Source organism: Vipera berus, assembly GCF_964194415.1.
Source record: "Vipera berus genome assembly, chromosome: 4".
Classification (NCBI taxonomy): domain Eukaryota; kingdom Metazoa; phylum Chordata; class Lepidosauria; order Squamata; family Viperidae; genus Vipera; species Vipera berus.
The window spans coordinates 16,976,752-16,998,390 of NC_138206.1; the positions used below are offsets into that span (position 1 = coordinate 16,976,752).

General features: G+C 38.6%; 1 protein-coding gene across 3 annotated transcripts; it reads right to left on the minus strand.

The window, feature by feature from the left end:
- Nucleotides 1-4,363: 4,363 nt before the first annotated feature.
- On the minus strand, nucleotides 4,364-20,765 carry DCUN1D5 (defective in cullin neddylation 1 domain containing 5). 3 transcript variants are annotated; one of them, XM_081326912.1, is made up of 9 exons: nucleotides 20,346-20,759; nucleotides 19,354-19,421; nucleotides 14,043-14,134; nucleotides 12,470-12,540; nucleotides 10,189-10,280; nucleotides 9,705-9,813; nucleotides 9,519-9,623; nucleotides 8,958-9,060; nucleotides 4,364-5,152 (listed from the first exon to the last, which is right to left on the minus strand). In XM_081326912.1, the coding sequence occupies exons 2-9, from the start codon at nucleotides 19,392-19,394 to the stop codon at nucleotides 5,097-5,099; spliced, it is 669 nt and encodes a 222-aa protein (XP_081183038.1). In that variant the 5' UTR covers nucleotides 19,395-19,421; nucleotides 20,346-20,759; the 3' UTR covers nucleotides 4,364-5,096. The 3 variants fall into 3 exon arrangements, with proteins under 3 accessions (XP_081183038.1, XP_081183037.1, XP_081183039.1); XM_081326911.1 differs by lacking the exon at nucleotides 19,354-19,421 and having other exon boundaries at nucleotides 20,346-20,765; XM_081326913.1 differs by lacking the exons at nucleotides 19,354-19,421; nucleotides 20,346-20,759 and adding an exon at nucleotides 14,287-14,314.
- Between the last annotated feature and the right edge of the window lie 874 nt (nucleotides 20,766-21,639).

Genomic DNA, 21,639 nt, shown 5'->3' on the forward strand with positions numbered 1-21,639 from the left:
ATGTGGCTTACATGTTGACCTACAATTTCAGAACGAAGGTTTCTAACAAGCTCATTTCCAAGAAACATAGTCAAAACAGTTGGCATCTATTTTTTTTAAAAAAATAAAAATAAAAATCAGAGCTGGAGTTTCAACTGAACAAACCCCTGAATTAGATTTATAACATACAAATACAGGTAGTCCTCAAATTATATTGCTAAGTGAGAAATTTGTTAAGTGACTTTTACCCCATTTTGTGACTTTGCCATATTTCTTAAGTGAATCACTGCAGTTAAGTGAATCTGACTTCTCCATGTCTTTGCTTGTCAGAAGGTTGCAAAAGGTGATCACATGACCTTGGGGCACAGCAACAGTGATAAATATGAACCAATTGCCAAGCGTCTGAATTTTCATCACATGACTACCGGGATGTTGCAATGGTCATAAGGGTGAAAAACGGTCATAAGTCACTTTTTTCAGTGCAATTGTAACTTCAAACGGTCACCAAGCGAAGTGCTGTAAGTCAAAGACTACCTGTATAGTTTTGTCCATACAATGGTTTAGGCAAGTTGTTTGAGATGCTAACTTTTTTTTTATGATATAAAATCATGTAAGTCTGGTTCCAGAAAGCAAAAAGAATAAAGCCTCACCACTGAAAAATGCTGAATGGAAATAATGTATTTTAAAACTGTCTTAAGAACTACTAAAAGGAGGAACAATGGAAACAGTTGAATTCAATTCATCTAATACACAATTGAAAAACTGGTGCAAGTTCTAGGCACGGGCATATTGATTAGTACATTTAGAGTATGTCAAGAATTATTAAGTGTTTCGTGGGATGACATTCCGCTTGGCATCAGCATCAAACGCCCTTCGCCCAGTGCGCTCCCACAGGGAGGGTCTGCTCAGGGTGCCGCCGGTGAGAGATTGCCGGCGGGTGACACCCAGGGATAGGGCCTTCTCAGTGGGAGCGCCTGCCCTCTGGAACCAGCTGCCGGTGGAGCTGAGAACTGCCCCCGACCTCCGATCATTCCGCCGGGGCCTGAAGACCTGGCTCTTTGAGCTCTCGGGCCCAGGCTGAGGAGAAATTTTTAATTGGGGTTTTAAGTGTACAGGGTTAATTTAATATTTTTTAATTTGGTTTTTTAACTTTTGTATGGTGGATTTTTTAATTCCCTGTAAACCGCCCTGAGTCCTCAGGGAAAGGGCGGTATATAAATGTAACTAAATAAATACATAAATAAATAAATTAGCAACATTCTTTTGAAATTATTTGTTAAATTAATCCATGATGAATGCAGACGTACATTTGAAATTTCAGCCCCAAGAAGTATCTGCTGGCATGTAAAGCTATCCTGTTTCATAAAGATTTAGAAGTATTTGTAACAACTTTGGGCAGTTTCGGTTAATGAATATCTCAGCATTCCTGCCCCCCCCCCCGGTTTTATCAGTTTGCATAATCTGAATTAAAAACTTATCAGGATTTTCTGTTTTATTCAGTTGCTCCATACCAGTACATGAGAGGGTCTTTGATTTATAACCATTCATTTAATGACCGTTCAAAATTATAACAGCACTGAAAAAAAGTGACTTACAACCGGTACTCATACAATCATCACAGCACCCCCACGGCCATGTGATCAAAATTGGCAATTGGCAGGCATTTACAATGACTACAGTATCCCGGGGTCATGTGATTATCATTTGCAATCAGCCAGCCAGCTTCTGACAAGCAGTCAATGGGGAGATGTTGGATTTGCTTAACAGCCATGGGATTTATTGAATTGCAACAATTTGCTTAATAACTATGGCAAAGGTGGTTGTAAAATCAGGCCCAACTCAATAACTGCTTTGCTTAACAACAGAAATTGTGGTCCCAACTGTGGTTGAAAGTCATGGAGTACCTGCATATACAGGGAATCTATTCTTTGTTTGGCATTTATTTTTTTAAAAAAAAATGTTTTCTGGACGTAAGTCTCCAACTTCTGCCAATTGATTATATATTTTTTTCCGTATGACAGAGTTGCTATGTCTTTCCTCTTATGCCCATTAAACTGTTCTTTACCTATTATTTAGTAATATTTTTAGTTGGTGTGTATTTATACCTGATACTGCAAACATCTGACTTCTAACATTGTTCACCTCTTAGCTGCTTTTTATATTTCATTTTAGTACATTTGTTCCTATATTACTTATGTTTAACTGAAATGAACCCTGAAAGCTTTAAAATTATACATATTGCCTGATTTTCACCTTATTTATACCTTTATTTCCGTTCAATTTTAATCTTTACTTTCATAATTTTTATTTCTAATTTGCCCTGCATATTACTGTGCTACATTCTAGCAGCTTATTTTTGATACTTTGAACCCCATGTTTTTTAAACAATATAAAATTTGACCAGAGTATCTTAAAATATTTCACAGAGATGAGACTACAGTACAATAGGAGACAGGTATTTCTCAAAGAAGCAGATGTTAGAAATTTCCTGAGCTCTGTTGGTTTTGAAAGAGCCGAAGGGAATATATTTTCTTAACTGGCTTCCATTTACCATTTTCTTGTAAAAATGAATTATAAAGTAACAAGTATTCATTGTATTTTTAATTGGCATACAACTTTAAAAACCAATCACCAAACTGTTGTCCTAAATCCCTGAAATACGGTTTTATTGTAAGAAATGATAAAACCGTAGAAAAACTATTCACAGCAATCTGATACTTTTGTAAGAAACAATGATAGAAATGGATTGATTACACTTTATTTATGACCTTGTTCCTACAGAACGTATAACTTGGATTTTCAAAAGATGTTCTCTTTACATTATTTGTATCTTACCGATTTGCATCTTTCAACTTGAAAACCTGAGATTTTATAAAACACAGCTTGGGAAACTGGATGCCAGGAGCAAATCCCCATTCCTATGCTTATTTTTCTCAAACATTAGTTCAATGTATACCCACCTGACTATGCCCAAATTAGGGTAGGGATCTACTGATACCACCTCATTATGGAAGAAAGGGAGGGGAAAGGAGTAATAAATACATGATTCATTCACAAATGTACATCTCTAGATTGAATTTCATATTTTTTATTCCCCATCTACATCAGAGAATGAAAACAAGCACTATTTCACTTGGGGAAACAACAATTATCAGCGCCAAATCTGGCTGCAACCCCCTCCCAAATATTTGTCCATTTTGAAAAGATTGGTTGAACATAACTCATCCTAACCATAGCTGTTCCACAGTAAGGCTTATATCAAGTATTCAGGTTGTGAATATTAAATACATCAGGCAATTAATCTCTTCACCTGCCTTAAGGCATTTGAAAACCATCTTCGTCTCTGCAGTACTCATCGGATCATTTGAGGTTTTGTTTTTTTTGCTGTACTAACGTAATTAGCATCTAACCCTTAGAAATCCATTACTTTGGAAATCATGAAACACTTTGCGTTATGTTCTTCAGGTAGAAATGCTGAACTCTTGAAAATAAAGATATTGGAAGCACCATCTACTTCAATTTAATTGACTCCCACAACAATTAAGTCTAAGTCTACAATACGACTTCCTAAAAAAAAAAGTTTGGCATCAATCAGAAGTAGATTTCAGCACATCCACAAAAAAGCCCGATAGAGCAGATAAGTTCATATAGGGCTATGGAAAACATTTCCTAAATTTCTGAAGTATCATGGGATACTTATTAGGAGCAGCAATTGAGTCAGATCAGCAAGTCTGAGGTATTTGATGTACTTCCTCCTGCAACTTCAAACTGCCTTTTTCTTTTGCAGAGCCAAAGAACAGCAAACTCATTGATGTTATATCATCCTTGGACAGCTCATAAAAATTCTGCAGCTAACACACAATTCCACCTGCTGTCTTAACATCTCCCAGCACCAGAAAGATTTTTAAGGGCTGTTAGTGACCAATAATAATAATAAAAAATAAAAATACTCAGAATGCACCATATAGACAAGAGATTATCTTGTTCTACCTGAATCTGATTTTACAGTGCACAACACATTTTCATTATCCTGAGATAAATACTACCATGTTTTTACCTAGTATGGTAAACTCTAAGGACTGTATCATATCACGCAGGTGACCTCACAATTCTGATGTAGGAGGTCTAGATTTTTCCTGACTATTCATCCAATTACCTATTAGCAGTTCTTCTACATATAATTTGTTTCACAAAACAAAGTCTTGTAAACATTTATATTTAGCTAAACATATTTATCTGAGTAGTCCTTGGGTGTAAATTAGTTGTTGGTAGCTGGCTACGTATCATGTAAAGTAGTGCAACTCTTCCTAATTTTAGTGTGCATATACCTGAAAATAGGGTAATAAAAACATATATTCTCCATATTTGGAGATGGGAGAGGAAGGAGAATCATAATAGTTTATTCTAAGCATAATGCACATCAGAAGATTTAGCTTAATTTTCCTATTCTTTAAGATGTAGACCAATATATATATAATAAACACAAATGATGTTTCAAGTTTTACAATTCTTTTGTCAAAGGCAGTGCCTCTAAGAAAACAAAAACAGGCCACTATGAATGTTGAACTAGAAAACAAAACAAACAAGTAGTAGGATTTGCTGATAAATTAATAAAGGTTTTTATCTCCACAAAGCTGTTCAATTTATGGCACAAGTGATAAGAGGTGTTTGCAAAGCACCAGCCAAGGCTTAAGGTTAATCACCCTTCCTAAAGGCATTCATTCCACAAGAACCAATCTACCAAATTCTTAATTCTACTACAATTGTAACATACATCTGAAATTCAGTCACTCATGTTGGACATTTTTGATGCATTCAACATTTTTTTGGTTTTGAGTATAGGACCCATAGTCATATCCTTCACGTGTTAAGACTGTTACAAATCTGAATCTTTATTGTTCTGAAATGATAGAAACTTAAGACAAAAACCTCCAATTTTCAGTCTCAGAAGTGTGTGGTTCAATGCCCTTTTCATATGTAACAAGGCTTCCTTTAAAAATAAAAGGAAAAAAAAAATGACTAAAGTTCATAAGGATGTGAATGCAATCCTTGGTTTTGAATCAGTGTTTATAGACTGGGCATCACAAGATCCAGCATTCTCTTCACAGCTGCTCTTGCTATGATGCTTGGCGATCCTTTTGCCATTCCACAAATTCATCAAGAAGAACAGGCCCTGGGAGGGAGAAATGGCAATTACAAACTGCAGTACTTCACAGGAAATTCAGATTTTTTTGGTAGTGGCAAAGACAACATATTCCAAAGTGGATGATCAACCATTCTTTTAATTAATTTGCTGTGCTTTTATGCCATTTCATTCATTTTGACTCTAAGACCTAGGAGCTCTGTAAACAAACAAGAAAGTAATGTATCATCGTTACAACCATAGGGAAAACATTTTTTTTAATCCAATGCTGAAAAATAAGAATTTTTGTAATTTATGAGTGGGCCTAATGAGGAAACATGTCCTAACATGCAGTTTAGACTTTCTTCCCTGGTGGCTATGACATATTCTTTGTATTTTTGCAGAGCCATACAATGTTAGCTTAAAATATGCTGACATGTATGTTAAGTTTTATTTTTTAAAAAATAGCAGAAGCAGAAAGCAACACGGGGAAAGAATTCTTGAAACAATTATCTACACTGTACTACTCCTGAGAAAGCATGGAAAGTGGACATTAAAGACAATACTAACCAAATTTTATCGACTCTACCTCATGTTATTTGCCAGTATATGGTACTCTGCAACTACACGGCCAGTCTACTGCTAGAAAAGATTTTTTTTAAAAATTGGAAAAATGTTTGGATTTTTATTTTAAGCACAGCAATAGGTAATACTTCTATTTATGGAAAAAATAGGAACACAATGGGCCTTCTTCTTTTTCTCCAATTCTTACTGCTAAAAATGAACTACAGCCCTATTTATCCACTTCAGAATTAGGCCTTGCCCATGCATTTGTATTGGAACTTCCATTAGTATATATATTCAGAATTGGTGGCAACTATATATTTTGATTATAAGCTGACATATATATGGCCTCCTGTGAACAGAGATTATTAACCTTTCTGGCTTTTTCCCTCCCTCTACAAGTAGTGACAAGTAGTAATAACATTTTGAAAAAAATAATTCTTTGTAGAACTACCTTGCAACAAGATTTATCAGGAAAACAAAAGACTGAAGACAAGGTATATGCTAAAACTGCAATAAGTCAGCTTGCAGAATGAGAGCTACAGATAAATATAGACAGCAACACTCTGCAATAAAAAGAATGCCCTCTTTGCTGGAAGACTCTTGAGCCACTTATACCTCAAAAAAACCTAAGATAAGATAAAAAGTAGCAAGCATTTTTATATTATATTCTTCAGTTAAAGATTTATTTCATCTGAAATTTGAGAAGAAATTCATTCTCTCACTCTATGTTTTTCCTTAGGGAAAAATTACATCCGTCCGTCCATCCTTCCTTCCATCCATCCATCCATCTATCTACCTACCTACCAACCTACCTACCTACCCACCCACCCACCCCAGGAACGACAAAATACAGATTGTTAAAAAGATGGTGCGATTTTAATTAAATTCCCTAAATGAAATGGAATACAGGTAGTTCTTGATTTACAACTGTAACTGGGCCCAGCATTATGACTAAGTTGTGGGGGTTGTTAAGCAGGCCACGAGACCACACCCAAACATTATTACTTTTCTGGCAGCTGTTAAGTGAACAATGTGGTCATTAAGCAAACATGGCAGTCATTAAGGATATTGAGTGAATCCCATTTTTACCAATAGCTCTTTTTTCTGGAAGTAAATGCTGGAAACTGACAAAAAAAGAGCGAAATTCATGGTCCCAGGATGCTGCAAACAGGCATAGTTGGTTGCTGAGTGGCAAAATGCAATCATGTGACCGTGGCCAGGTGTGTGTACGGCCATTTTAACTTCAAAAACAGGTTGTAAGTAGTTCTGGGATCATGGTAACTTCAAAGTTACTAAGCAACATAAGTGAAGACTATTCCTTTCACTCAATGTTCAGGCTTGAGGACAGAATAGAAGCTACACTGATTTCTCTGTGGATTTTTTGTCAGGACTTGGATAGGAGGATGAAAGGCTGTACTTGACCTATCAGTGGTACCTCTTTAGCTTCCTCCAATGGTTGGAGGGTCAATGGCACAGATTTACACTGGTTCTACTTCTTAATTAGATTGCCAACTGTGAGGAGGGGCTCAGTTCTGAGTCCCAAAGATGCTTTTTCAAGAGGCAACTGGACTTTCTTGTGTTTCTTTGAAGGCATTTCGCTTCTCATCCAAGAAGCTTCTTTAGCTCTGGCTGGATAGTGGGGAATGGAAAGATTTATACTCCTTGCAAATAGATGGTCGTTTGCATTCATTTAGCGAGTGCTTATCTGTGTCTTCAGGGTCACTTAAATAGTGCAAATGTGTGTGAAGTCTTCTTGGAACTGTTGAAAGGACTGTGTTGTAGACTAGAGATAGATGATGTCGTATCCCTCCCCCTCTGTTGACAGAGAGCTATTCAATTTTGACATAGATGGCCTCTTTGACCCCTCTTTCAAACCAGCAGTCCTCTCTGTCCAAAATATGGTCTTTGCTGTCTTCGAAAGAGTGGCCTTTGTCTTTTAAATGCAGATGGACTGCTGAATCTTGTCCTGATGGGTTTGCTCTCCTATGCTGTGCCTAACGTTTATGATGTTGTTTTGGTTCCCCGATGTACAGATCTGCACATGGCTCACTGCATTGTACTGCATATACCATGTTGCTCAGTTTGTGTCTGGGTGTTTTATCCTTGGGGTGGACAAGCTTCTGCCTTAAGTGTATTCTTGGACTGAAGTGTGCACATATGTTGTGTTGGCTGAAGATCCTCCTGAGCTTTTCCAATATTCCTGCAACGTAGGGAATGACTACGCTGCTTTATTTATTGTTTTCTTGGTCTGCTATGGAGGAGCTCCTGCTGGGTCTTTTTGTGAGATTTGATGAAGGCCCCTTGGGATAGCCACAAGTTCTGAGGGCTTCCTTGGTGTGTTTTAGGTCTTTGCCCCTCCATAACAGATGAAGAAAACAATAAAAGAAGCAATGTTGTCATACACATACAGTATACAGCTATTAAAGACCAAGACACGTGCAAAGTAATGCATATGATGTCTACATTTAATGATTTTATCATCTGAATGGAAAGAAACAAGGAATTATAAAGATAATGCAAACATATTTGAAATGGCAGTTAGATGTGGTGTACAAAGAGACTTATTCTTTTTTTTAGCAAAACAACATATCAAACCACAATATTACCTAGTCATGAAACACAGGCATTCAGAGTCCCATGATTCAAGAACAATCAATTCATACACCATCCTAGTATAGTTTCTCAATATTGTGTTGGGAATGCTATTGTTTTTTGACTGATTCATACAGATACAAAAAAATCAATTAAACTAGACTTTGAAAATTTTGTATATCCTGAAGCACCACAAAAATGAGTATGTTCAATAGGTAATGCATAGAGCTCCAAAAGGACGGGACCACCAGTTTGACACTCCTGCTTTAGATGATCTAAATAATACCCAAGTATAATATTGTATTAATCTGAAAAAAACATTCCAAGCTCAAACAACCACTATGAATATTCCAAGAATGAAATAAAACTTGGATCTCTGGAGACGCATCACTTTGTGTTCTGAAAAAGACTAAAATTTTAGGGTTGCTTTTCCAAAGGTACATTGAATAGTTAAGGTGCAGCAACTTTTGTTTCCACAAATATGTTACAGCAAAGTTTTTTGGTTGAATATTACAAGCAGGGCTGTTTTGTTCCAAGCTTGAAATAAAAGATGTTCTATGACATCTAAACTTATATAATTACACCTAAACTGCCTATTTATGCTTTTTTGTTTTCATATGAATATTACTGATTCAATCTCTATAGAACTGTAATGAAAACTGAAACCTTTCCAAAATAATGAATGTAGAATACTCACATGCCCCATCTTCATCATAGTTGCTAAGATCTGCATGGACAGTTCTACTGAATTCTAACACATTGTACCACTGATCTTTGTTAATTACTTTGTATTTTGACTGCTGCAGAAAAATAAGAAATGTCATCATTTGATACATATGTGCCATATGTGATAAGAATTGTTTACTTTCAAAATAGAGTTTATAGCACATCCAAAAATGCTTGAAGAAAAAGTTTCCATGTGAATTTAAACAATCTGACTTGACTGTAATAACTTGGTTTTAGTACACTAACAAGAAACATCAGTGCATATACATCAGTCAACAAATTAATGATATAAAAATGTCGTTGATTTCTACTTTAAATTTCCAACTATCATTGCCTTTATTTTGAGAGAGACATTTGGCAGAGAATAATGTACTAAAATGCATAATTTATTCTGAAATACAAAGCGACTATTGTAAGTCTGAAAACATAAAAATTAAAAAGCATAAAAAATTCCAGAGTATAGTTAGCAAAAAAATGTGTGAAGGAGGATTAAAACATCAACTGGTTTGTTTTTTTTCTAATGTATCCCTACCTCCAAGTATTGGTAAAACACTGAAAACAGTGGCCATGTCCTTCCAAGAAGAAGTGCTAACATAGATTTCGCTGTGTCAATATCAAGACTTCGCTGATCTTTATCCTATACAGGTTCAAAAAAGTGCAATTTAGAAAATGTATCAAAGCGCAATTAAATCATTATCATCTTAGGCAATTCACTTACCCTTGCAAAGTCAAATGCATATCTGTAGATATTCTTAAATGTTGAAATGTCATTCAATTGGGATCGCAAAAAATCAAATTTACTTTGCAGCTTTTCTGTACAGTCACATCTTAAATAAAAACATAAAATAGTTACATGTCAAATATTTGGGAAAAGGAAATGGGTGTAGGTATGATTGAATACACAGGCTATTAGACTCCAGGGGTCTCAAGGTTGTGACTCTGCATGTCATTTTTTACAGCCTACAATGTCCTTAATCTTATCTTTGCTTGTACATGCTCTGAAGGATCTTTCTGTGCTCAAATCTGAAGCACTGCACAGTTCAAGAACATGAGCTGTCACAAACTGGTATCTTCAGATTAATTTGAAGGATGTAACATACAAGCAAAGTTAATCGTATTTGCAGCATTTTGTTAAATGAAAATGTGCATATGTATCCAAATGTATAGACATATCGAAGAGAGCTTAAAATAGAAGTTCTTACTGTAATGAGGTCATCCCTTTTAGCCACTCTTCTTTTGTAAAAAATCCCATGCTTTCAGCCTCTAATTTCCAGGCTAAAACTAGCATAATAATCTGTAAAGGAATAAAGAAATAAAAGTGGGCTCAGAGTGGGGGGGGAATCAAATTTACAAAACACATTTTAAACAATGGTTGGTTGCAAAAGTTATTTATCAGTCCAAATCGCTACTCTTTTCAAATGTGTTGGGACTACACATTTGAGGATTTGCAATCTTGCTAACACTAAATTTCCATTTCTATTTAAGTATTTATTTATTGAATTCAGTTTGTACATCGCCTGGCTCCCAACGATTGTGGGTGGTTCACAAAGAATATGTAAAAGTATAAAACAATAAAAATACAACAAAAGTAGAAGTTGGCAAAACAAGGCAGCAGCAAATACACACCCACTTCTTGAAGGGGACTAACCAAAAGGCTGAACGAGAGACAGGTCTTCAAGGCCTCCGAAATGCAAGAAGACGATAGCCTTGTCTGAAGCCTCTGTATAAAATTATACCAAAAAACTTTCCTGTTCTGCCCTCCATAACATTAAAATATTCTAATTGCTTATTGCTGGAAAGCTACCGCTGCAGGAAGTGCCTGATCCTACCTTTTAAAAAACTTTTTGAAGTATCCCCATTGTTTTAGAATGCCATACCCCGAGAAATGCACCGGAGATTCATCAGGTACCACCCTTTTGGAGCCATTAAAACAATCCATCAAAACACATGAAAAGTTACAAATACTTTTGGAGCCATCAAAACAATATTACTGATAGATACTAATCAATAGTAGGTTTTTTTGTTCCTGATGGTATACTACATTTGATTATTTTTATGTAGTACTTGGAGAGCTATTAAAGATCTTCTCCTACAATCTTAGGAAAGCCTCCACTTAACCACGAAACATTAAAATGATCACAAATGTGCTCTGGAATATGCAGTGGCACTTATGTAGCTGCAACATTAGGCTCATGCAGTGCTCACTATAGCAGAATTTCAAGAAAAGGTATATCCGATTTAAGAAGTTACAGGCAAAATTTGAAAATTGGAGATTTTCAAATTTTGATATAAACTGCTGCACGGTCCTACCTGGTAATACTGTGAGTTCATGTACCATATTTGAATTACACATTACTTGGGTAGTCTTAAAGTCAAAGCTGCAGGGCTGTAGTCAAATTGTTTTGGAAATTATGCAGTAATACTTGCCACTAGCTCCTTAAAACTGAGGGAAAGTCTGTGATTGTTTGATCATTTCATTGTAGGTGTTAATCAGTGAGCACTTCCCATCTAAACTCTCAAACCAAAATGCTCCCCAATTATATTTCAACCAGGAAAACTGATTAACATAATACCCACACAATGGCAGTCGAGATTCTCTACAATGGCCTTTCCAATGGGAAATGGAGTGGTCTCTTGGCGGGACCAAGAAATTTGTATCCTCAACTTTAAGTCTGGCTGTCAATGATACTGCTAAAAATGTTTGGTTCTATTATAAATGTAATAATTAGAGTGCATTGCTGATTTATGTGCTGATTAGTTCTTTGCACTGATTACTGCCAACCGCTGTAAGTATAATATATATTGGAGCATCTGTGAGGAGAAATAGATACTTAAACCTTCCTATGCATTCCAATATCTTCACTGTTGTTCTCTCTTTGCATATTTTTGACTTTGGAAGAAAATATAAAAAACATAGGGGTATTATACAGAAAATAGTGCAAGGAAGTTCCAGCACTTTAAGATCTGCCCATGGCCAAATGTATTAAGAAATTATAGGATTCCGGTTGTAAAACTAAACTATTTTTTAAAAATCAATTTTTTAAAGTTGCTAAAATTTGCTAATTTGTGACAGTAATAGTGAATGAATAAACCTTTATTATCGAAGTACAACATGTATATAGTGAGATTGGCTGAGCCTCTTTGTGCCCCGCCCCCGGCACAACTCACAGCGACAACAAACCCACCATCTTGTTACACTATGTGAGCTAATTGCACAACACACTGGCCTCGCAAGTCAATCATGCATAGAGTTATTTCCCGTTCAGGACCCTGATAGCCCATGGATTGAAGCTGTTCTCCAGCTTGTTGGTGCACCTGGCTATACTTCTACATCTCCTACCCGATGGAGGAGAGTAAAGAGGTACTGACCATGGTGTGAGTCGTCCCTGAGAGTTTTCCTCACTCTTCCAGAAAAAATAGAAAAACACACTGTAATCAAAGAATGGACAATATTTAAAGGATATTAGCCATTTTGTGGCTTACGTTTTCAGGTTCAACACCAATATCTTCACAGAATTTTTCCATTCCTTCAGGTCCTACAACTTCATCGTCACCTTGAAAGGAAAAAAAGAGGCACATCGTGCTTTATTAATCTGTCCCTGCCTCATTCAATGCCCAATCATAGTCAAAGCTGGAGTACGATGGGAAACCAGCAGAGAGAAGCAGTAGACTGTGTACTCATGAGTCACTTCAGTGTTACAGTTTCCTAATTACACCATATTCCAAATGTTTCACTGAAATCAGTTTCTGCTATCCAATGTACAGTTCCAGTTTTGAATGATTAATTTGCATTATAAAAGAACACATACGTTTATACATATGTATGTGAATTTGAAGCAGAATCTAAATTTGCCTATCTTTATATAATAGGAGATGAAAGACTGACAATCATTTAAGTATTTTAGCATCGGATTAGCACTTTTTCTATGAATATAGAAAGATGGGGAAAAAATCTAAATGGATTTTGCAATATATTTATGTAACAAAAATTCATTCATTTGCACACAAAATATTTTGTAAAACATCACTTCATAGTGTAACTGAATATATCTTGCTCTTCTCTAACAATTCAGATTTCTGCAGCATTACATTTTCTAACATAAACAATGTTTTCCTGGTTTGAATATATATTTCTTCTGTCCTGGATAAATAAATAAATAATCTCATACCATTGGACCAGGGGTGTCAAACTGTCAAACCGCAGGCAGGATGCATCACATGGAAGCCGCACCCAGCCCATTGCTGGTAATGGCAAAACTGCCCCAATACGTCGCATGACATCACATGATGTCATGAGTTTGACATGTCTGCATTGGATCTTAATGGGTTTAATTTTGACTAGTCACTATTTCTCAACAAAACCTGCTTTTCTGAGAGGATGAAATATTTTGTATCCATGTTTATAGGAATAAATACAAAAAAAGAAGAAATGTATTTTGACTTCATAAAAATGTATTAAAGTATTCCTCTGTTTTAGCTGGCATGCTTGGACTGATCAGGATGGTCTATGTACTCAACTACAGTTTGCTTAAATGGGGTTGTTGAATAAGCAACCATTATTGTGGATAATATATTTTGTTAAGCCATAAACCTCAGTTTACAAACTTCCTTGGATAAAGTTATACCATTCACCTACCTAAAGCCAAATAAATCACGATATATATTTAAACAGATGATATTCAACAAACCAGGTTAAAAAGTTACAACATAGCTCAATATGTGAACAACAGAATTTCACACCTGAGAAACTCCCGTGTGTTTTCTTCCATCTAACCCATGGGTGACAAACTTGCCATGTCACGTGACGTGTCATGACGTATCGTGATTTTTTTCGCATTGCCGGAGCTGGGGTGAGCATGGCCTCCGCATGATGCAACCGGCCGATGGGCCAGCAGTTTGGCACTCCTGTTCTAACCCAAGAACACTCTTTCTTTTAAAGTAATGTGCTGACAGCATTCCCCATGTTGTATTTAAATATTTTTAAACAGATGGTTAGTTTCACATTAAAGAGCTAGTATTACTAAGTAATTGCATTAACCATGCATTAGTTTCATACCTGCATATTCATAAAACCAAGCCAGGCACTTCTTGCTTGAAAAATGCTCCTCACCACTTATTACTTTATTGGAAGCTGGTGACCTGCAATAACTTAAATACATATTTTAAAAGATGTTGGTAAACATACTATTACTTTAAAAATCCCCAATTATGGCGCATTAATAGATAACATTATCTAGAAAATACTTAAATTTGCAGCTTTAATTTACTACTTTTTACATATTTTCTAGTGAGCAAACTACCTTTTCTTTTGAAGAACAAAAGTGATGTCTTTTTTTTCCTTTTCTGGATATTCTCACAACCCATTCTAAGGTTTAAAGAATTAACAAGTTTGTAACAAACCAAGGTTTAGTCATTTTATTCTGTCAATGTTTTTTTAATCACTAATTTACAAAACATCTTGGCATAATATAATATAAATATAATTCAGAAATAAGGGCTCCTCACAAAACTCTTTAACAAAAGTTTCAATAAATTTTGCATGGAACAAGTGGATTCCATTTGGAGTAGATGATCCTAAAGGTAACGCTGGCCCAAACCAAGTCATACAGGCTTTTTTAGATATCTACTGGCAATGCGGCCAAGAAACCTCCCAGCAATGCAACTTCTGCAAGACAATCATTATTCTGCTAAACTAGGTAAATCTGTAGGTAAACAGCTGCATTCTATGACACAACTGCAACTTCTTGAATTATTCCTGTGCCGAGTATATTGCAGTAGTTTAAACGAGAGATGACAAAGTTATAAATCAGCCTTAGCACCTCTGAACCACGCAAGGATGCAACTGGAACACCAAGTAAAGATTCTGAAAGGATTTTAGGTCACAACTGCTATCTCCTGCTCCACAAGGAACCATGGCTCCAAGAAAACCTCAGATTACATACCTGCTACTTCAGGAAAAGTCAGTCAGATTAGAATACATGGAAGAGTTCATGGATTCAGAGTTCCTATACCAACAAAAGCTCTGTCTTGCTGCAATTCACTACAAATCTGCCACCTCATCCAGTCCCTTATACCCTCCAGGATAAAGATCTAAAGCTAGATATCATCAGCACATTATGAAATGTAACTGCAAAATGATAATCTCTCCAGCGGGTAGATATTAAATAAAATGGCCAATGGGGCTGAATCTTTGAGCGGCTTCCACTGAAAGCTGAAGGGCTTTTACACTCAATCAAAACCAATTGGGAACACATTCAGAAATGAGCAAAACCGGTATAGGACTAAGGTTTAATCCCCAAACCATACTGGTGGTCCAAAATTATACCAAGGTGATGGGTACTGAATGCTGAAAAATCTAACAAGTCATGTAAGAGTAGCTGATGCAGTTTCCCTCCCATCCTCAGGTATGTGCATATTGGCATCTTGGGCTAACCAAATTATTCCACCTTTAACGATGGGGGGTGAGGTGTTACCCCCCCGTTGATAGGGCTCGCAACTTGGGCGTCCTCCTGGATTCACGGCTCAATTTTGAAGATCATATAGGAGCCGTGACCAGGGGGGCTTTTGCCCAGGTTCGCCTGGTGCGCCAGTTGCGACCCTACCTGGACCGAGATGCCCTACGCACAGTCACTCATGCGCTCGTGACCTCCCGTTTAGACTACTGCAACGCTCTCTACATGGGGCTGCCCTTGAGGACCACTCGGAGGCTTCAACTGGTGCAGAATGCGGCCGCGCGAGTTGTGATGGGAGTTTCCCGATACTCCCATGTAACACCTCTACTCCGCGAGCTGCATTGGCTTCCGGTTGCCCTCCGGGTGAGATTCAAGGTGCTGGTGATGACCTATAAAGCCCTGAATGGCTTGGGTCCGGGATATTTGAGGGAACACCTGCTGCCAGCATCAAGTTCCCTTCGTCCAGTGCGCTCACACAGGGAGGGTCTTCTCAGGGTGCCGCCGGTGAAAGATTGCCAGCGGATAACACCCAGGGGGAGGGCCTTCTCTGTGGGTGCGCCTGCCCTGTGGAACCAGCTGCCCGTGGAGCTCAGGACTGCCCCTGACCTGCGTTCATTCTGCCGGGACCTGAAGACCTGGCTGTTTGAGCTCTCCAGCCCAGGCTGAGAATTTTTAACTGGGGCTTTTATTTTCAGGGATAATCTTTTTAATTGTTTTTTAACTTTTGTATTTGTATTGGTGTGATTTTAAAATACCCTCTAAACCGCCCTGAGTCCTTCGGGAAAGGGCGGTATATAAATCTAATAAATTAAATTAAATTAAATTAAATTAAAACCGAAATGGAAGGAATCCAGACAATCCATTTCATCCAGAAACCTGTATATGTAAGTCCAACCATCTTATTAAAAAGGGTATCTGCCAGTAATTATTTAGGGCACCCAAGTGAATGATGGCTTGAGGAGAAGTTATACCACCACCTTCCTGAAGGCTGGTATCATCTCCTTCCTCAAGAAGACACTCACCTCCTGCATAATGTTTTAATTCCTTTTCTGGCCACATATATCAGGTAGGAAGAGCACTGATCTAATTTGCAGGCAACTGAGCTCATCCCACAGAGGAACCAGTATGCTTCCCCAGAAGTTAGAGGCTTGAAGGAATCCCAGATGATCTTGCAAGATGTTAGGCTTGACATCTCATGAGATCATGCCCATGGCAAAATGTTTTGATAATTATTCCATTCCTAGATATATTAGTATAAAAGCAAATCCTATCAAATTCAAGAGGTCTTAGCATTTTAATTTGGCAACATATTCCCTATTGAGATAGAGAAGTCATATTTTAAAGGCCATGTAATATGCGCCCGTCTGCAGAAAGTAAGGTTTTAGTATAACTGAAAGCCTATATATTCTAGATGACATTCAACAGTCATACCCAGAACTAAAAATATAAGCCAAAATTGTACTGTACTGAACTGTCAGTTGAGAAACATCTAAACATTTGATCTATTATGTTTTGAGCCTCAGAAGCACTTGGACAAATTGGAATTGATTCAAAAAAAGGTTAAAAGACAATTGCTAAGTAACTATGTACTAAATGCTATGAAAAACTGAGAAAAAAATGGGCACTTCCACCTCTCAGAAAAATAACGGGGTGATGCAATTTGTTCTTTACTGGTACAGAATGCAATACCACAATAAGGATCTTAAGTAATAGGAAGCAGATTCCAATTAAGGAAACCATCCTGCAGTAGAAGTGGAAAGAATTGACTAGTGAAGTTTCATTAGATGTGTTCAACCAGAGGATGGGCTGGAGAAATCTGTCAGGACTTTTTAATTTGTATTCCCATACAAAGTAGGACTGAATGCCATCTTACACATAGCACTTAGCAGCTATAAAGGCAATTAGAAAGATAATTGAATGTATTAATTTAATTCATTTTACCTGCCCTTGAGTGACTCAATATTTACTATGCTTGTAATACAAAACTGAGGGCAATTGTTACTACATTGAAAAGCCTGGCAATTGTAGCTCATGTATGCATTTAAATTGTAGTCTTCACAGTATGTTAAGTAAGTTAGTTACAAAATGGCTGCTATGACAAATAATAAAATACATCATTTATTAGAAAGAAAACTGGAAATGTTGCTTCTTGCTCTCTCTTCCATTTCTACAGGATATTATTTACTATGTAATCTTTTGGTGGACATTTCCAAAAAAAAGCACGAGCATCTTTCATTTGTTAAAGAACATCTAGCTACCTAAAATAACCAGTGCTATTTAAATTTCTGCAATGCTTTTTATAATGAATTGTAGGCAGCATGTTGCAGAGAGCTATTCTCTTCTACTTTAAAACACTACACTAACTGGTTTCATTTCATCCCTTTTTCAAGTAACAGTAAGCTAAAATGAAGTGTAATTGAATGTGGAGAACATCATGGCTGCAACTGCAATCAGGTGTTACTATTTCAAGGCATCCTTTTCCATTAGATCTGAAACATCTGTCACACTATTATATATGATGCCTAACAGGTTTCATTGTGCTCTTTCAACAGCTAATATTATCTTTAGTCCGATATATATATACACACTTTCACTATTGATTGCAGCAAGTTTTAACTCTGCAATTCTAGAGCTATGGTCCACATAACAGTTTAGTTGGTATACAGGGAACAGATAGAACATGTTTGAGATTCTAACAGCACAATTCTATGCATGTATATTTAAAAGCCTGTCACGCTGAATTTAACAGCATTTGCAATCCTAAGTAAGTAGCAGCTTTAGGAGGGCAGAGGGAGAGAACAGTGTAGTTACCTTTTTTTTTTACAGTAGATTGAAAAAGTTGTGGTTAGACTTTGGGGTGGGCCAATGTGAACAGAATTCAATTTTTACATTATCATTTTACATTGCATTATCAATCAACTGGCCAACATTTCTGCAAATATATGTGATATTTTTAAATAAAATACTGATTCATTACCATACTATAAGCAGGCGACCAAAGGTGTATCAATGTAATCCTTTCCAGTGTAAATTTTAAGATGTTATGTCAAAATCTACACTTTAGCTACCTTTTTTTATAATTTGTCTCTAACAGTGTGAAAAGATGAAAAGTCTAAGAATTTTTACACATCTGATCAAGAGTAATTCTTTGAGCACTTTCATTACATCTTGACTTGTATTGGAAAAGTAATGGGTACAGAATTATAGGGGTAAATGGACATGTTAACTTTTTTTCTGTTCAATTATGTCCGATTCTCAGAGACTGGCAATTCCCTGTTTTATTGGCATGGTTTTCCAAAAGTTGTTTGCCATTGCCTCCTTCCTAGAGCTGAGAGAAAGTGACTGGCCCAAGATCAGCCAGCTGGATTTGTGCCCAGAACTAGAACTCTATTTCTCCCAGTTTCTATCCTGATGCCTTAACTACTACACCAAACTGCCTCTCTACAACAATAGAGTAAAAACATAAAAAAGCACATAAGATTAATCACCCTAAGATGGATGTCCCTAATCAACTAAGAATAAAAAACTCTAGTGGAATATAATTGCTTTGACAATCTTATGTAGAAGAGGGTATTTCGTGAACCTGAGGTCTGGGCAAAGAATTCCAAAGTACTAGGAGACACACACAGTGCCCTGTATTAAATCCTGGAAGGTCTGTGTTTATCAAGACAGAAAATTTCCAGTTAAGAGATAGTGAATTCTGTCTAGCCTTCAGTTTATATGCCAACTTGCTTCTCCAAGCAGCTAGCAAAAATCAAAACAGAATACGCACACATACATTCACTTTTCAGAGTGGGTGGCATATAAATTTAATAAGTTGTATGTGTGTACATACACACACAGAGATATGTTTATGTATAAATAAAATCAGCTGAAGGTGAAATTACACTATTCTTTCCTAACCAGCTTCCTTACAGACATGTTGGGCTGCAACTCCCATCATCATAAGGCAACATGTTCTATTTCATCCTGTCCATAGGCACCTGGAGGAAGGATAAGCAGGGGAGGGGCAAATAACACATACATCATGATGTCAGCAAGCAAATGACAGAATTTATATACTTGACTGGATGCCATTTCATCCTTCATATAACGTAACACATGCTGTTATTTTAACACCATGTGGTTTGGTGTAGATACCACCATAGGGTCTGGTTGGGGGAGATGACTTGACTATTCTCTATTACAAATCATTCCTGGATTTTGCAATCCCTAGTGCAGACCAAGCACACTAGAGCTGATGAAGGCTCCTTGAAACATTACAGTCACTATGCAGAGCAACATTCCCCTATCAGGTGCTCACAGGATGTTCATGATTTCAGCTCCCAAACAAACCCAGCCAGCAAAGGTATTGAATTGTCTTGCTAATGTGTGAATTTAATCCAAAACACTTGGAAAGCAGCACTTAGGAGAAAGTTGCTACAGAATCATCAGTGAACCTTCTAACTAGCCCTTCAGGCAGGGAGCAGTACAAAGGGGGGAAAAAATAATCCTTAAAAAAATGTTCCAATTTTTGGCCAAGGAAGTATGAAAAGCACACTTCTTAAGAGGCTAAGAGAGAAACACACACACACAAAAGACCACGGAATGAGAGGCAGCGATTATGTTAAAGGCAGATTCAAATTGGTGGTGGGGGTGGGGTAGATGGCAGTACCTGACATCTCCATCCTTCCTTACCTGTCAGAAAAGGTGACCAGCAATTGCGGGGGGGGGGGTTGGGGGGAAAGGAAGGAGACCCCCCCTCCTCAAATCAGAGGGGGGGCCCTTCGGAGATCAAAAAGCAGGCGCTCGTCATCGCCTTCCTCGGGGGCTCAAGCCGCGTCACCCTTAAAGGAGACCCCCCCCTCCGCCTCCCCCTCCGCTTGGGCGGTCCCAAAGCTAGGCCTGTCCCACCGCAGATCCAGTACCTGCTGATTTTACATTTCTTGAGGCCCGATTCGTCGCTCGCCTGCCCCGAAGATTTGCGCTTTTTTTTCACGGGCATCTCCTCTCTTCCCCGTAGAGCGGACCGAGCAGAAGACGAGGAGAACCAGGCCCTCCAGCGTGCCCCCCTCCTCCCGGGTGATGAAGAGCGCCCGCTGCCGCCGCCGCCGCCTCCTCCTCTTCCGTCCTTCGGCTGTTACGAAGGAGCAGCGGCTCCGGGTGCCGCCGCGCCTGCTTCGTTCTCCGGCCCCTTCCTTTCCCTCAGTTTCCTGCTGCCGCCGGGCCTGCCAGGGCAAACGCGCGCGCGGGGGGGGGGTAGAGAGAGTGGGGGGGGGCGGACCGTTCCACGCTGAGGTAGAAGCAGCCGCGGCGGCGGGGAAGCCGGCAAGGCACAGAGGAGTCGCGAGCGCTTTTGCGCCGGCCCGACGCGAAGAGGCGGGAGCAGGAAGTGACAGCGACGCGCCTCCGCCAGCCCGCCTCGACTGGCAGCCGCTCGCCCCGCCTCCTCTCGGGCGGAGCTAAGAGACGGGGGACGGCGCCGACGCGTTATTAGCCCCAGCTTTCGGCAGCGTTGGCGGGCGTCACTGGGGAGAGGTTGTGACGTGGGTTGAGAGGGGCCGGGCCGGGCGTGAATTTCTCCCTGAGGGCGGCTCGTCAGCCCCTAATAAGAAGGGCTTGCTTTCCCGAGACGGGCAAGGTCAGGCATCATCCCGCCTAATTCAGCAGAGGCTCACGGATAGAACAGTTCACTTAGCGACCGTGCTGGAAAAAGCGTCACTGTACAACTGTTGCACTGTAAAAAAGTGACTTAGGAGCTTTCCCCCCCCCCACACACACACTTCCCACCATTGCAGTATCCTCGTGGTCACGTGAGCAAAAGTTGGCCGCTTGGAAACTGGTTCATATGGTTGGAGTGCCCTCAGGTCATGTGATCAGCTTTTGCCACCACCTGACAAATTCAATGGGGAAGGCCAGCTTCTCTTAACCAGGTTACTAACTTAATTTTTAATTGGATTTTAGACTTAATTTAAGGGCTTAAATTTAATTACTGTTTGAATTGATTTTAACTTTTGTATTTTATGTTTTAATTGCAGGACCGTCTGCTACCGGGGACGACTTCCCATCGCCCAGTGCGCTCACACAAAGAGGGCCTCCTCAGGGTGCCGTCGGCCAGACAATGTCAGCTGGCGACCCCCAGGGGGAGGGCCTTCTCTGTGGGAGCACCAGCCCTTTGGAACCAGCTTCCCCTTGAGCTTCAGATGGCCCCGGACCTCCGGT

Bases quoted from the DNA above. Each gene is read 5' to 3' on its own strand.
- DCUN1D5 (XM_081326911.1), bottom strand. From the start codon at position 20,422: ATGCCCGTGAAAAAAAAGCGCAAATCTTCGGGGCAGGCGAGCGACGAA. The intron at 10,281-12,469 runs GTAAGCCACAAA...ATTCCTTTACAG, and splicing joins TTGGTGTTGAACCTGAAAAC to ATTATTATGCTAGTTTTAGC. The intron at 5,153-8,957 runs GTGAGTATTCTA...TCTCCCTCCCAG, and splicing joins CTATGATGAAGATGGGGCAT to GGCCTGTTCTTCTTGATGAA.